The following is a 13,416-nucleotide window of genomic DNA, read 5'->3' on the forward strand; positions in this document are numbered from 1 at the left end:
CCTCTGTGCTGTGGAAATGGCATCTGTACTCGCTTGGTTTGAGCCTCCTATTTTGTTCCTGAGCCTTAAGCTGAAGTCCCACAATTGATTTTCCATTGGTAAAAGGGAAAATTGATGGTGAGGTTTCTCCTTTTTTCCTTCTCTTTCACTAGCTTACTCATTATCCTGTACCCTTGATCTTGGAAACTAGAGAAGGGTGATTAATTTCATGCCCCAGCAGAAAATGCATGCTCCTGTCTCCACAAGACCTCCCCGGACTCCATGTCCTTAAAAAGAGTTTGAAGGGTCTTTGTGGTTCACGGAGCTCTTCTTGTCCCCTTTGCCGTTGGGGTGGTTGCTGGCTGGGCCCCGCAGGAGTGGGTGCTTGTAAGGAGGGGGCTTTTCCTTCCTGCAAAGGAGGGATAACAGAAAGAGAGAAGAAAGACAGCACATATATACACCAGATTGAAATCATTTCTGTTATGTGTATCTCCCCCTCTGGACTGTAACAGTCCAGGAGCAGTGGCCTCGTCTTCCTCTTCTCTGTGTCCCAGGAGCCCAGCCCAGAGCCTGGTCCAAAGCAGGCATCATGGCTCAATGAATGACTGGTAGATGGATGGATACTCTGTATCATTCTGATTCTGGAAAAAACCTGACTGACTACAGCTCCAACTCTTCTACATTTCCACCTTGATTCTAATCCATCCTCTCCAGTTCATAATGGGATGGGGATGGACACACAGAAGATCCATATCCTGGAGGAGCTTGGGACCCCATCCTCTTCAAAACCATCGTGGGCTCCAGACTTGCCCTTACGTTCCTCAGAATAGCCTAAGTATGGCATTTCACAGGGGTCTGTCTCTGCCATGAGCTTGGGTGACCTTGGAAGGTGGAAGTATGTCTGGCTCGTCTCTGAGTCATAGCACCTAGCACCCAATGCCACACCCTTAACACTATTCTTCAATAATTGTCCTCTGTCTGTCTGGCTCACATACTACACTATGAGCTCCTTGTGGACAGGGACCAAGTTTTGTCCATTTTTGCATTTTCCCTCATAAAGGGCCTTGTTCGTTTATTACGTTGTGCCATTCATTCATGTGTTGGACCAAGATTCATTTGCAGTGGGAAGAGTAGGTTTTAGAGCCAGAAAGAACTCACCTGAATTTCCAGATTGGCTATGATGAAGGGTGTGATCTTGGGAAAGTTATTTAGCTTTTCTGGGCCTTATTTGTAAAATGGAGATAAAACATCCTAATCTTGCAGAGGTGTTGTGAGGTTAAATGAAATAATATGAGTAAATGCCCTTAATGTCCTCCCTTGTCTGCTGTGACTTACAAAGGCATGGTGCTAGATGTTTAGCGGGGTCCTATGGTCCCTGGACATGACAAAGAGGAGTCAGACATTGATGCTTACAGGCTGCTTACAATTTAGTAGAGGACACAGTTGCACACAATGACTACACAAAATAAAAAAGAATTACAAAGCATGATAGAAAGTGGCAAACACCATAAATACAGAAGCTCTCTTGGGCTTTTTGAATTAGGACTAAAGAAACAACTTCCTGTAACCCATCATGCTCTGACCTTGGAGTACCCATTTTCCTTCATTGTTGATGAGTCATGAATGAGGTGAAGACGTAACAGGTGGCGGCACACAAAAGGGACATGTTGCCTTAACATATCTCCCCCACCAAGAGGCCTCCCTGCCTGAAATACCAACCTTGCTGAGGGACCTGACTAACACAGCAAGGATGTCTCGCATGGGTGAGATACATCTAGACCTTGGTACCCAAAGACACCCTAGAGCACACAAGAGCCCGTGTCCTTCCTGCCTCATTGGCCCTCATAAATGGGGGTTGGGGGTGAGCTTTGCAAAGGGTGCCATTCATATGTCACTGAGGGGTGTGGTTCTTAACACCCACAGGGAGCATGGGAAATCAGGTGGCTATGTTTTCATGGGGGTAAAGGAAGGCATACTTCCCCTAGAGAGGCGATCTCAGGTACAAGTGCAAGTGGGCAGCCCCAGGTAGATGGGGTGTGGCAGAAGGTATACAGTGGACAGGGGGCATGTGAATGTGTAGACTGATTGGCAAAGAGCCTCTGTAACTAAAGATGGGGGCAAAGAGAGAGAATGCACTAGAAGGCAAATATCCCATACATCTGGGCTCTGTTCCTCTTCCTATGATACCTTCCTCCACCTCTCCAGGCTCACTTGAGAAGCAGACTTCCCAGGAAATAAGCTTCTCCCTTCTCAAGACCTCCCCAGTACTTTGTACCTTGCCCTCAGCAAACCATTTCTAGGTAGTTTTTTGTCTATTTGTTTTTCTCATGAGAATGTGGATTTAACGCATTTGATTTTTCTCTGTAATTCCTGAGCAAAATTCACGCCTGGCATGGAGTAGGTGCTTGAGGAGTGACTGATGGATAGAAATGAACTTTCGTTCTTGTCTCTACTGTCTCTATTGCTCCTCTGTCCTTTTTCTGTTTCATCCAGCTAAGTTCTACATGTTTTTTAAAATCAAGCTCAAATGCCACTTCCTCCCTGAAGCCTTCTTGGGATACTCCTGCTGGCTGCCAAATGCTGGCCAGGTGGTGTGGGAGGGGAATTTCTGGTTGTGTCTTGCTTTTCTGTTCGAAAACATGAAGGGGTTGAAGTCAAGAATTCTTAGTTCTATCACTCTATAATTCATAAATTGGGGGCTTATTCCGGATTTACTCCCTGCTAGGCACTGTGCACTAAAGATCCAGGAGAGACCCAAGAGAGCTTCTTAAGGAGCAACTGGTCTAGTGGAGAGGCTGGTTGTGCAAAGAGGCCTTGACAATACTCTATGGGACATACAGTGCCACAGGTGTGTGCAAAATGCAGTTAGAAATCCAGCAGAGAGGAAGCAGCTCTATCTCAGATGGAGAACAGAGAGAGTGAAGCAGAGAGGTGTGATGTTTAGACCGGCCTTTGAAAATCATGTAGTTCCGTGTAGGAACTCACCATCTAAAGACAAAAATGGGAGAACATCTCAGGAAGAGAAAAAAAGAATGAACAAAGGCATAGAGGCATGAAAATAGACTTGCTCAGTCTGCTGCATAAGGTGTAAAACTGTAGAAAGCAGACGGGGTGGAGAGTGTGCTCATGGGCAAAGGGGTGTGCTGGGAAATGACATTCAAGATGTAGGCCAGAACTCTGAATACCAAGAAAAGGAGCTGGAACCTTACCCTGAAGGTAATAGGCAGCCATGGAAGGTTTTTGAGAAAGAGTACAATCTAATATGTAGCTGAACACTTTCATACATTGTTTGGTATTGTTTGTTGTCTTTGCATGTGTTTATGCCTTTCTCCTCTGTGTTCTGGGCTCCCGATGGGCAGGGGCTCTCTATGTCCCCCAGCACCCAGTGCATGGCCTGGCACATGGTGGGCTCCAGTGTGTTGAGCAGATGATCATTCCCATCCTCCACCACACACATCCCAGCCCTACCATGGAGCCCCCCCTCCCAGCCCATGGCTGAGCCTGAGCCCACTTCACACTCAGAGACCAGCCCACCTTCCATGCTCACCCTTGATTTCCTCACAGAGGCTCACCTCGCCTGTTCATTTATCCTAATTTTCATCTACCTTGATGGGACCTTTTGAACTTTAGCCCTGTGGTCTAGATAAGCGTGGGGTCTCAGCTTTGGACATCAACACCAGGTGCCTGAACCTGTGTTCCTGGGCCCACATTGCTGGCCCTCCCCAGGGACCCTCTCCAAAGGGCAGGCTGGTACCCAACAGGCTCCCACCAGCACTTGAGTGGAAACTGACAATTATAATTATCCACAAAGATGAAAGAAAGCAAAGATTAATTTAGAGTCAAAACATGTAATTTTCCTTTAAAACCAGAACTACTCTTTCACTTATGTTATTTGATGCTTGGGTGGAAAATAATACAAACAAAGGGGATGTATTCAAGTCCTGAATCAGAGTCTGGCATCCTCCTGAGAATTCAATTGTCAAGAGTTGCTGACCAGCTGAGAGCTAAGTGATATTCATAGTTGGGTGGGACAGAGGTGTGGGGATGGAGGGGGAGTTCGTTTGGTTTTTCTTAATTTAAGGGCGGGTGCATTTATCTCAAGTCCTCAAGGCTGTGCACTTTGAGGAATGAGCTCTCCAGCTCTTTTCTAAAGAGGCTCTGAAGGGCCATGAGGCCCCATGAACAGTAGCACTGGGGGCCCTGAGAGCTCCCTACAGCCTTTCCACCCAGCTTCCGGGGCCCGCCTCCTGCCTATCTAGAGGAACTCTGCTCATTCACGCTTGGGCTTAGTCCTGGCTGTGACCAGTGCTGTGTGCTCCCTGGGCCTCGACTTCCTCATCTGTGTTGGGAAGAGGGGCCTGCGCCATTGCTAGTCTCCCTGAGTGTCTGCACCATTTCACTGGAAGTCCAACAAGCTAGGAAAAAGTCTGAAGGTTCAAGATAGTTTTATTCAGGCTGACAGAGGACCTGAGAGAGACAATCCCCAAATTAACTTGTAAATGAGATTCCAAGAATGCTTTTGAGCATTATAAAGCTTTAAATTTTTAAGAACTTTAACCAACCAAGAATGACTTCTAAGAAGGAACTGAACCCTTCTCCAGGGGTGAACTCCTCAAAGGCAAGGCCATGTCCTAATCACTTACTCAGCCTAGCAGGAGCACCTCCCTCCCTCTAGGGGCCTGGCTTGAAGTGCTGGTTTTCCTAAATGGAGGAAGGGAGGGAGGGAGGGAATCAGGTATGTATGCTCAGTACAGTCTAGGCACTTGGGAGCAGAGAAGAAGCTGACCTGATCCTCCTTGAAGGTGTTTTTAATCCACCCAGAATGGGGGAGGGTGGGCACAAAGACCCCGCATGATGAGTCAGAATATATTATTTCACAGACTCTGCGGAGACTTGGCCTCACAGCATGGTGGAAAGAGGTCCTGAGAGATCATCCAGCCCAGTCAGAGAAGTCCAGGGATTTGCCCCAGACCACAATGAGCTGGTTGGAAATCTGGGATTGCAGCCCAGAAACCAGAGGAGATGGAAACGTTATTGAGCACCTACTGAGTGCCAGGCACTATACCCGGCTTGTATCTAATCTTTAAAGTCTTTAGAGGTTTTAGTTATTATGCCCACTTTGTAGGTAAGTAAAGAAAGTTTCAAGAGGCCAATAAACTTGCCCAAGGTCCCAAGTTAGCATGAGCCTGAGACAGAATTTGAAACCAGACTGATAGCGAGAAAGGCTTCCTGCTTCCTGCTTCTGATGGAGCTTAGCTGGACTTCAGTCTCGTTTCGGAATAAAATAAACCTAGGATCAAATCCTGCCTCTGTCAAAATATCTTTTTTTTTTTAAATTTATTTGACAGAAATCACAAGTAGACAGAGAGGCAGGCAGAGAGAGAGAGAGGGAAGCAGGTTCCCTGCTGAGCAGAGAGCCCGATGCGGGACTCGATCCCAGGACCCTGAGATCATGACCCGAGCCGAAGGCAGCGGCCTAACCCACTGAGCCACCCAGGCGCCCCTGTCAAAATATCTTTGACAGGCAATTCTTTTCACCTTTCAGAGCTTCCTTTACCTCATTTGTAATGGGGGGGGGGTGTAATAATATCTATGAGGAATAAATAAGACCATGTACAAAAAGTACTTTGCTCAGTAAGTAACAGTGATTAATAGCATCTTTGTTAATAACAGGGTATGGAGGAAGGTGCATTAGTGTAAAGCCCTGAGGCAGCAAAGCACATGGGCAAGTTCATGGGCAAGGTCAATGGGAAGAATGGTCTGGCAGAAGGAAGTTGGACATCATTACGTCCTCTAGGGAGGCTGGATCACTAGAGAGTAGGCAATGAGGCCAAGAGTTAGGGCAGGGCTAGCATACTCTAGGTGCCATTGGAAGTCACTGTCCAAATGCTCACCGGGCTTACTTCCAGGAGGCATGGGAATGCACAGCACTTTGGTCTCTGCTCTAGCCCTCTGAAAGGATACTCATTCCCTGACCTTTTCTCTTTAGTGGCCCAAAAGGCTGATTCCAACAGAAGACCTGATGTAAAATTTCTTAGGGCTGGGCTGTGTCCTCCCCAGCCCTGAACCTTCACATCTTGAGGGAAGGGGACTCTCCTACCTTTGCAGATACATGTATGCCTAACAATGTGCAGGGTGCTTTAACACACATCTCATGATAACTTTCTAGGCAAGTGCCATTGTCCCCACTTGGGGAGGAATCAGAAATCTTATGAGCCTGGATGAAGTAGGAATCTTAGAGGATGAGTTACCAGATGAAGTAGCATATGGAGACACCCAGAATAACTTGACGACACTCAGTCCCCAGCACCTCCCATCCCTATGGACTCCCATGGGAGACCCAGAAATGCGATACTGTCTGATGCTGCTGTACTGTCTGATGCTGTGATGATACTTTATAGTCACAAAACATGCTGTTGAGCTCTTCTGCCCCATCCACTGGCGGGCAGGACAGGGATTTTCTTTCCCCCACCACAGATGGGAAACTGAGGGCCAGAGAGAAGCCGATGGAAGTTGTCCCTGAACACAAAGCCAGTTAAGTAGGACCCAAACCATACGGCTCTGCTCTGTCACTTACCGAAGCCTCGGCATGGGAATTGCCACTTTCTCGACCAGCGGGTTCAGCCGATAATAATCCAAAAACGTTCTTGCCACGTTCCTTCCTAGCTTCATATCTGCAAGCACATGTGTCAAGGAGCAACTTTGGAAGGAAATGGGGACAGAATGAAAAGAGGGCCAGTAATAACAACAGCAGGAACAGAGACAGTGACACCACTCATCCTTCTAAGCTTCTTGTAGGTCCTGTCTTTTTTGACTTTCACAGAATGTTAGATACTATTATTTTCCTCATTTTAGAGATGAGCAAATTGAGGTGCTGAGAAGCTAAATAATTTGCCCAGGGTCACAGGACTAGGAAGGAGAGGAATCAGGTTATGGGTCCGGGTACTCTTACCTCAAAGCTATGTTCATAGCTTCTAGAATACACTGCGTCCCTTTGGGAATCACTGGGCTTCCACAATCTGGCTTCAGGCAGCTCAGGGTGGAAACAGATAAGCAAGACCCAAGGTCAAGAGATCCTTTGTTGTGTATAGACTAGGGTCTGTTTGACTCTTTGAGAACAGTCATCTATTTTGATAATCCCAGAGGGGACAATGGTAAAATCCTCTCACCAGTGTCCCTGTTCTACCTTGAAATCTACCAATCATGAATCCTTAGGGCAAGGATTCTTGACCTGTTAAAGTACGAACTCCCCAGAGAAGGAGAAAGGGCCAGTTCTGTATCAACCATTGGCACTTTAGTACGAATTGGCAGACCAGTCATCTATTCAACAACAGAGAGTACTTGCTCTGTGCATTATAGCTGACATCTCTGGGCCTTCACATGAGCTATCTTCTCTGTTTGAAGTGCCTTCCCACCTCCCTTGGCTAATTTTTGCTCATCAATTCTCCAGTTAGGTGATATCCCTTTAGCAAAGCCTTCCATGATACTCCTCTCCCCAGGGGTATGATGGGTGCTCTGCTTCTATGCTTCCATGACTTCTGAACTGACTTCATTGAAAGCCTTTCTTCTCTCCTCTCCCTCAGCTCTGAACATCCGAACTGTCACTGTTGAGCAACCTCCTCATTCTTGACTTTGCCCACATCACTCCCCTGTTGTCCCTCTAGGAAAGGCCAACATCACCTGTCCCCTGGATTACTGTCATCCTCCTAATGGGTCTTCCTGCCACAGTCTTTCCTGCCTCGACTCCATTTCCTACAACAGTCAGAGGGATGCTATAAAATGCAGAGCTAACCCCTGCATCCAACTGAGTAAAACTCCCAAGTGGCTCCCAGTTGCCTTTAAAGTTCAAATTTTGGAACTGGATTTCCAAGGTCCTTCCTCGCTGGGCCCCTGCTTGTTTTCTTAGTTTTGTGCTTGTGGTGTCCCCCTTTTCACTGCCCTTGGTCTTCACACTCCAGCAACTGAACCTCTTTTGCCTCCGGGCCTTTGCCCACACCCTCCCATCTTTCCAGGCCATGCTTCCTGCCTGAGCATGGCTTATGGGGCTGACTTCTTCTTCTCTGTCCCCAGACACCTCAGTTTCATTGTCACATCACGGGATAGGTCTCAGCCACCACTCCATCCAGAGTCACAGAGCTGGACTTGCGCTTGTGGAATGGTCAAAAAAGTTCTTACCACTGTCTTCAAGACTGCCCTGAGCTGGGGCTGGACACGGCCCAGGACATGGAAATGAGCATCTGTGGAGCATCTCCCATGTTCCTGGCATGGCATGGCACCGGTGCTTTACTTTGTATGCAAATATATATAAAGTATACAAATGCACAAATGTATACATTTGTATACAAATGTATACTTTGTATGCATTTCAAACAATCCAGTGAGGAAGGCATTTTAATCTCCTTTTGACTTGGGGAGACTGAGGAACTTATCCCAGGCTGCCTGGCCCGCAAAGGTAGAGCTGGGACTCCGACTCAGGAACGTCTGACTCCAGAGCAGTGAATGTTCTACCACCCTGGGCTGTTTTTCAACACGAAGGCACCTTTTCTGTCAAGGACTGAGTCATCCCAGGCCAGTGCCTGGTGGGAGAAGGAAAAACACGAGACAAGTTGTTTATGACAGCGAGACGCGCTGCAGGCTCACCGTGCTCTCCAGCTGCCACCTGCTTTCTTCCTCTGGATGTGACCGACCTTCCCTGTCCTCCTCCTTAAAAAGTTCACAGGCTGGCATTGGGCATCGCCTCTCTGCCCAGCAGACCCTGGTCTGCTGCTTTCACCCAGCCAGGCTCCAGTCAGCTCGGGGAAACCGCATCACCACTGTATGTGCTCACAGTAAGAGTGACGGGGCCACACGGAAAAGGACAGGTCTCCTCGACTGGCTCAAAAGGCATGGCAGAAGTTTTGGAATCCTGGCCCTGCCACGTTTTATGTATGGCACCTTGTAGTTTCCAAAAATGTCTCCCATGTTATTCTAGGATATGACCTTGACCGCCCTTCTATTGGGAGCTGAGGTCCATATCTCCTCCCCTTGAATCTGGGTGGGCTTGTGACTCACTTGTAACTACAAGAATGGCAGAACTGGTCAGAAGGACCTGGCGGGAATTCCGAGGCAAGGTCAGCATAGAAGTTGTCACTTTGCCCTTCGATTGCTAGAATACTCCAGCTGGGGTCCTGCAGCTCCATGAAAGCAGTCCAGCTGCCCTGAGGCTGCCCTGCCAAGGGGAAGCCCCGAGGGGCCCACGGAGGGGCCGCAGGTGGAGGCCCGGCCACTATGTGGAGACGCGAGGAAGGAGAGACTCCCTCCAGCCCATGGCACCTCCACCAATCTCTGAAAGTCCCATAAACTGGAACTGTCATCTTCCGCATATTCTTATGGGGCTCACTGATCTGTTTCTCACAGAGGGCAGGAACAGACAGCAGAGGGGATCAGAACTCCCAAATCAGAGAAGCGGGGGAGCGTGTCCAGGATGGGGTGAAACCCAGACTGATTTGGCCACTTCTGCTCAGAGCTGTTTGAATTAAAGGGCAGGTGTCAAGAGTTCTAGTACTTCCTGGGACACTTCAACAGGTAAGGAAGGTTTGGGCACATGCTGTTCATTCTCTCTCACTTGTTCATTCATTCATTTACTCACTTCATTCATTCATTCATTCAAACACTCCCTGGGCTCCTCCCATGTGTATACTGGGAGGCACAGTGACAGGGATTGGGGTTAGAGACAGAGAAATTAGACAAGGACAGTTGACAGCGTAGAGGAGGAAGCTAGCATGTCCCAACTATGTCACCGGACAGGCTGCTGCACTGGTCACCTTCACAAAAGCAACTCTTTATTTTTGAGCTTACCCCAAGCACAGCACCGTGTAGTTACTCTTGCCATTCCCCACCATAACCCTGCAAAAGCAAAGTACAATTCCACATGTATTTTGCAGAAGAGGAAACTGTAAAGAGGAAAACTTGCATAAATGACCTGGAGCCCCGTGGCTTGAAAGTGATGGAGGTAACTTGGGAACGGAGTGTCTTTTACCACTGTGCCTATGGCTTCTCCTCTCTGGAGTGCGATCATACATGCAAACTCTAAGCTCTGTGGATGTGTCAGAGGTTGAATTCCTACTGGGGGAATTGTAAAAGGCTTCATGGAAGTGGATGTATAACAAAGATGTGAAGGTCAAGGACCAATCACAAAGGGGAGGAAGAGAGAGATGACATCAGTGGAAGCATGGAGTGGGGTGGGGACATATGACCCTGGGCCATAAATGAGATTGAGAAGGGCCCATGGGCCCAGGCCACCTCAGGATAGCGTGAAAGTTGGGGCTGCACAGGTAGGCTGCAGACTGATCAGTGAAGGCTTTGAATGCCAACTTAAGGCATTAAACTTCTATGCTGTAGGCAATAAAAAATATTTGATGTGATTATCTATGGTGGTATTTGTCCACTGAAAATATATTTGTTGATCATCTGTTATGTTTAAGTTCTCTGGAAGGCTCAGGGTATACTGTGGTAAAAATGATGATGATGATGATGATGATGATGATGATGATGATGATACAAAAAAACTAACCCAGAAAATAGTTCTTAAGTCTAGAAGTGGAGACATAGAACAAAGCAATAAAAACCTTCATGAATATATAATTGCAATTGAACTAGTGTAGGATGAAAGTGCACAGGATCTGTGAGAGAGGGTGATGGGGGTGCTGCTTCAGATAGGGCACGTGGGCAGGCCTTCCTGAGGAGAGGCAGAGCCAAGGAAGGGCTGTGGGAAGAGTCCTTGGGTATGAGAGAGGGTCGGAAAGGTGGCTGGCATGGAGGAAGAGTGAGATCATGTGGAGCCTTATACTGGGTCATCTGAAGGAGTCTGGATTTTCTAAGTGAATGGAAAGCAGCTGAAGAATTTTAAGCAGGAAAATGAGACTGTCTGGTTTATCATTTTAAAAGGTCATTGCTGTACTAAAAATAAGGAAGCAAGAGTAAAAGCAGGCATATTGGCCAGGAGACTACTGCAGGGGTCACGGAGAGAGATGGAGGAGGGAGGTGGGATGGTCTGGACCAGGACAGAGGCAGTAGAGATGGGAAGATATGTCTTGGGGCAGGAACTGGCAGGTCAGCCGTGGGGCCTGAGGAGAGAAAGGAATGAAGGGCAACCTCCTGCATGTTTAGCCTGAGCAGCTGGGCACATGGGGTGCCATGATCGGGAATGCAGAAGTCTGGGGGTGGTGGCACAACACAGGGTGAGGGGAGAGACTAGGAGTTCATCTGGAGTTGGAGAAGACAATGAGACATTAAGCATCTAGGTCCTAAATCAGACATAGGGAAAGAATCAGATCATGGAAATGGTTTCTGAGCTACCAGCCCTTTGGGATTACTCATGCCACAGGTCTTGCTGACTGTATGGTATGTTCTACTCAGCACAGCTCTCCATCTCTTGTTCCCACTCTCAGAGAAGACCCACTCTTGAGTGTCCCAAGGTGTCTTGGGGAGTGGCAGTGACTGCAGGACCCTCTATTCTCTGGTCTTGGGGCCCAGGATCTGTTGCATTGAATGAGCACGATTCAGGGGGAATTCAAGAGACCAACCTGGTTTCAGCCAATAGCTTGCCATGTGACCTTGGCAGTTTCCCTTCTCTGAGACTACTTTCTCTGTGGGTAAAAAGTAGAGTCCTTCAAGTCCTATCCAGCATTAACATGGTGTGTTCCATACAATGGGCTTATGAAAAATCCCCTCCCCATTCTTTCATTCAACAAATATTTACTGAGAGCCTACTACGTGCCCAGTAGTTTTAGGCAATTGGGATACAGAGCGAAGAAAACTCACAAAGATCTTTGTAGGTGTGGAGCTTCTGTTCTAGTTACGGGAGACAAACTGTCAACCTAACACATTGGTAAGTTTTCGAGAATGCCAGAAAGTGAAAGTGGTAAGTGCTATGAAGTAAAACATAAAGAGCAGAGTAGGGGAGCACTGGGGACAGGAGCATACTGTAGCACTAAGCAGAGTGGTCAGAGGAGGCCTTGTGGGAAAGGTGGGGTTTGAGCGTGCCTGGAGCTGAAGGAGCTGGCCAGCACCAAATGTGAGGGTCCTCCTCATCTGAGACACAAGCTCTGACCAGCCATTTCATTACTGGGCTCTTGCCAAATCCAACCCAACCCCACTACTAGAGATAAGAGTTAACCTCAGGGATGTGAGCCTCCTGATGGGAGTCAGATATACCTCCTTCTTGGCACATAGCAGCTTCCCGAGAAAGGTTCTCCCTACCTCCCTGAGGGTTCCCAGACGCAACACATCTCACACATATCCTCCTGTCTCTTCCCCATCCTGCTCCTTGCCCCTGGCTCTCTGCAGCCAGTTCTATACTTCTCACTTCCTGCAGCTCTCCCAGAACCACCAGCGAGCCCACCTGGCCTGCCCTGAAGAGAGCTGAGGTCCAGGCCCTCTCACCAGCTCCCATACTTCCCTTCTCTGTCCTTGTGGCTGTGTGCTGTGGGCAGCTCTGATTACCAGCCCTATTGTGCAAATGACAACTTGGAAGTGACTTGTTCTGCGAGGTGCAGCAAGAACTGATATGAGGATTGAAGCCTATTCATTCATTCCTTCGTTGACTCATTCATTCATTCATTCATTCATATATTTATTGTCTTTTGCATGCCAGATGCTATTCCAGGAGATGGGACATAGGGAATAGAAAAGCAGAGTAACAGAGAAAAAAAAAACGAGAAAAACACGGTCTCAGTCCTCATGAAACTCTTTCCCTGCTATCATCTGACTTCCAAATAAGAAAACGAACTCCTACTTTCTCCCTGTTTAAAACCTCCGCCTAGAATTCCTTCTCTTCTCATACTCCTGCCCCTCCCAGCAACAGATGATTATCATTAAAGGGGAAAGATTAATTCTGCAGAGTGGCAGGCCAGGGAAAAGTAGATTTCTCCTTGGCAAGGCTGACAGTGCTGCTGGAATGTTAAGAGGGACCTGTCGAGGAGCCTCTAGGTAAAGGGAGAAGAACAACGTGACAGTGAAATAACTTTGGTCCCTGCCTCCCTCACCCAACCTCCACCGTGTGGGACAGGTAGGTGCATGACTGAACAGACGGATCCTTCTCTGAAGGGCCGCATTGGGGGTTGTAGAGGTCACAGCAGAGTCCTGTCCAATCGCAGGTGAGTCCTGAGGCACCCCAGAGGGCGGCGGGGCTGCGAATGTGGGAGAGAGGGGAGGGGTAGGACACAGAGACAGAGCAGAAGGGAGGATGAGACAGACAGACAGGCAGCAGCAGAGGCCAAAAGAGAAAGAGATGGAAAGAGCCAGGAAGATACAAAGAGAAACCCATCAGGATGGAGCAGAAAAATCAAGGAGATCATCAGAGGCGCTGAGAAGTGGAGAGAAATGGGGTGAGGAACAGAGACAGAAGAATAGGAAGCCCGTGGTAAAGAAAGAATCGGAGAGAGAGAGGTAGACAGC

At 48.1% G+C, this 13,416-nt stretch overlaps 1 protein-coding gene across 1 annotated transcript in view; it reads right to left on the bottom strand.

Annotated features, from left to right (window-relative positions):
* Nucleotides 1-200: 200 nt before the first annotated feature.
* Nucleotides 201-13,416, bottom strand: part of LOC132000847 (cytosolic carboxypeptidase 6) — a 747,331-nt gene continuing 734,115 nt past the window's right edge. Inside the window, exons 9-10 of the mRNA XM_059374673.1 lie at nt 6,557-6,653; nt 201-388 (exon numbers count right to left, since the gene is read on the bottom strand). Coding sequence (XP_059230656.1) covers nt 268-388; nt 6,557-6,653 — 218 coding nt within the window. The 3' untranslated portion in view covers nt 201-267. The remainder of the gene's footprint in view (nt 389-6,556; nt 6,654-13,416) is intronic.

This window comes from Mustela nigripes, chromosome 14 (assembly GCF_022355385.1).
Source record: "Mustela nigripes isolate SB6536 chromosome 14, MUSNIG.SB6536, whole genome shotgun sequence".
Lineage (NCBI taxonomy): Eukaryota > Metazoa > Chordata > Mammalia > Carnivora > Mustelidae > Mustela > Mustela nigripes.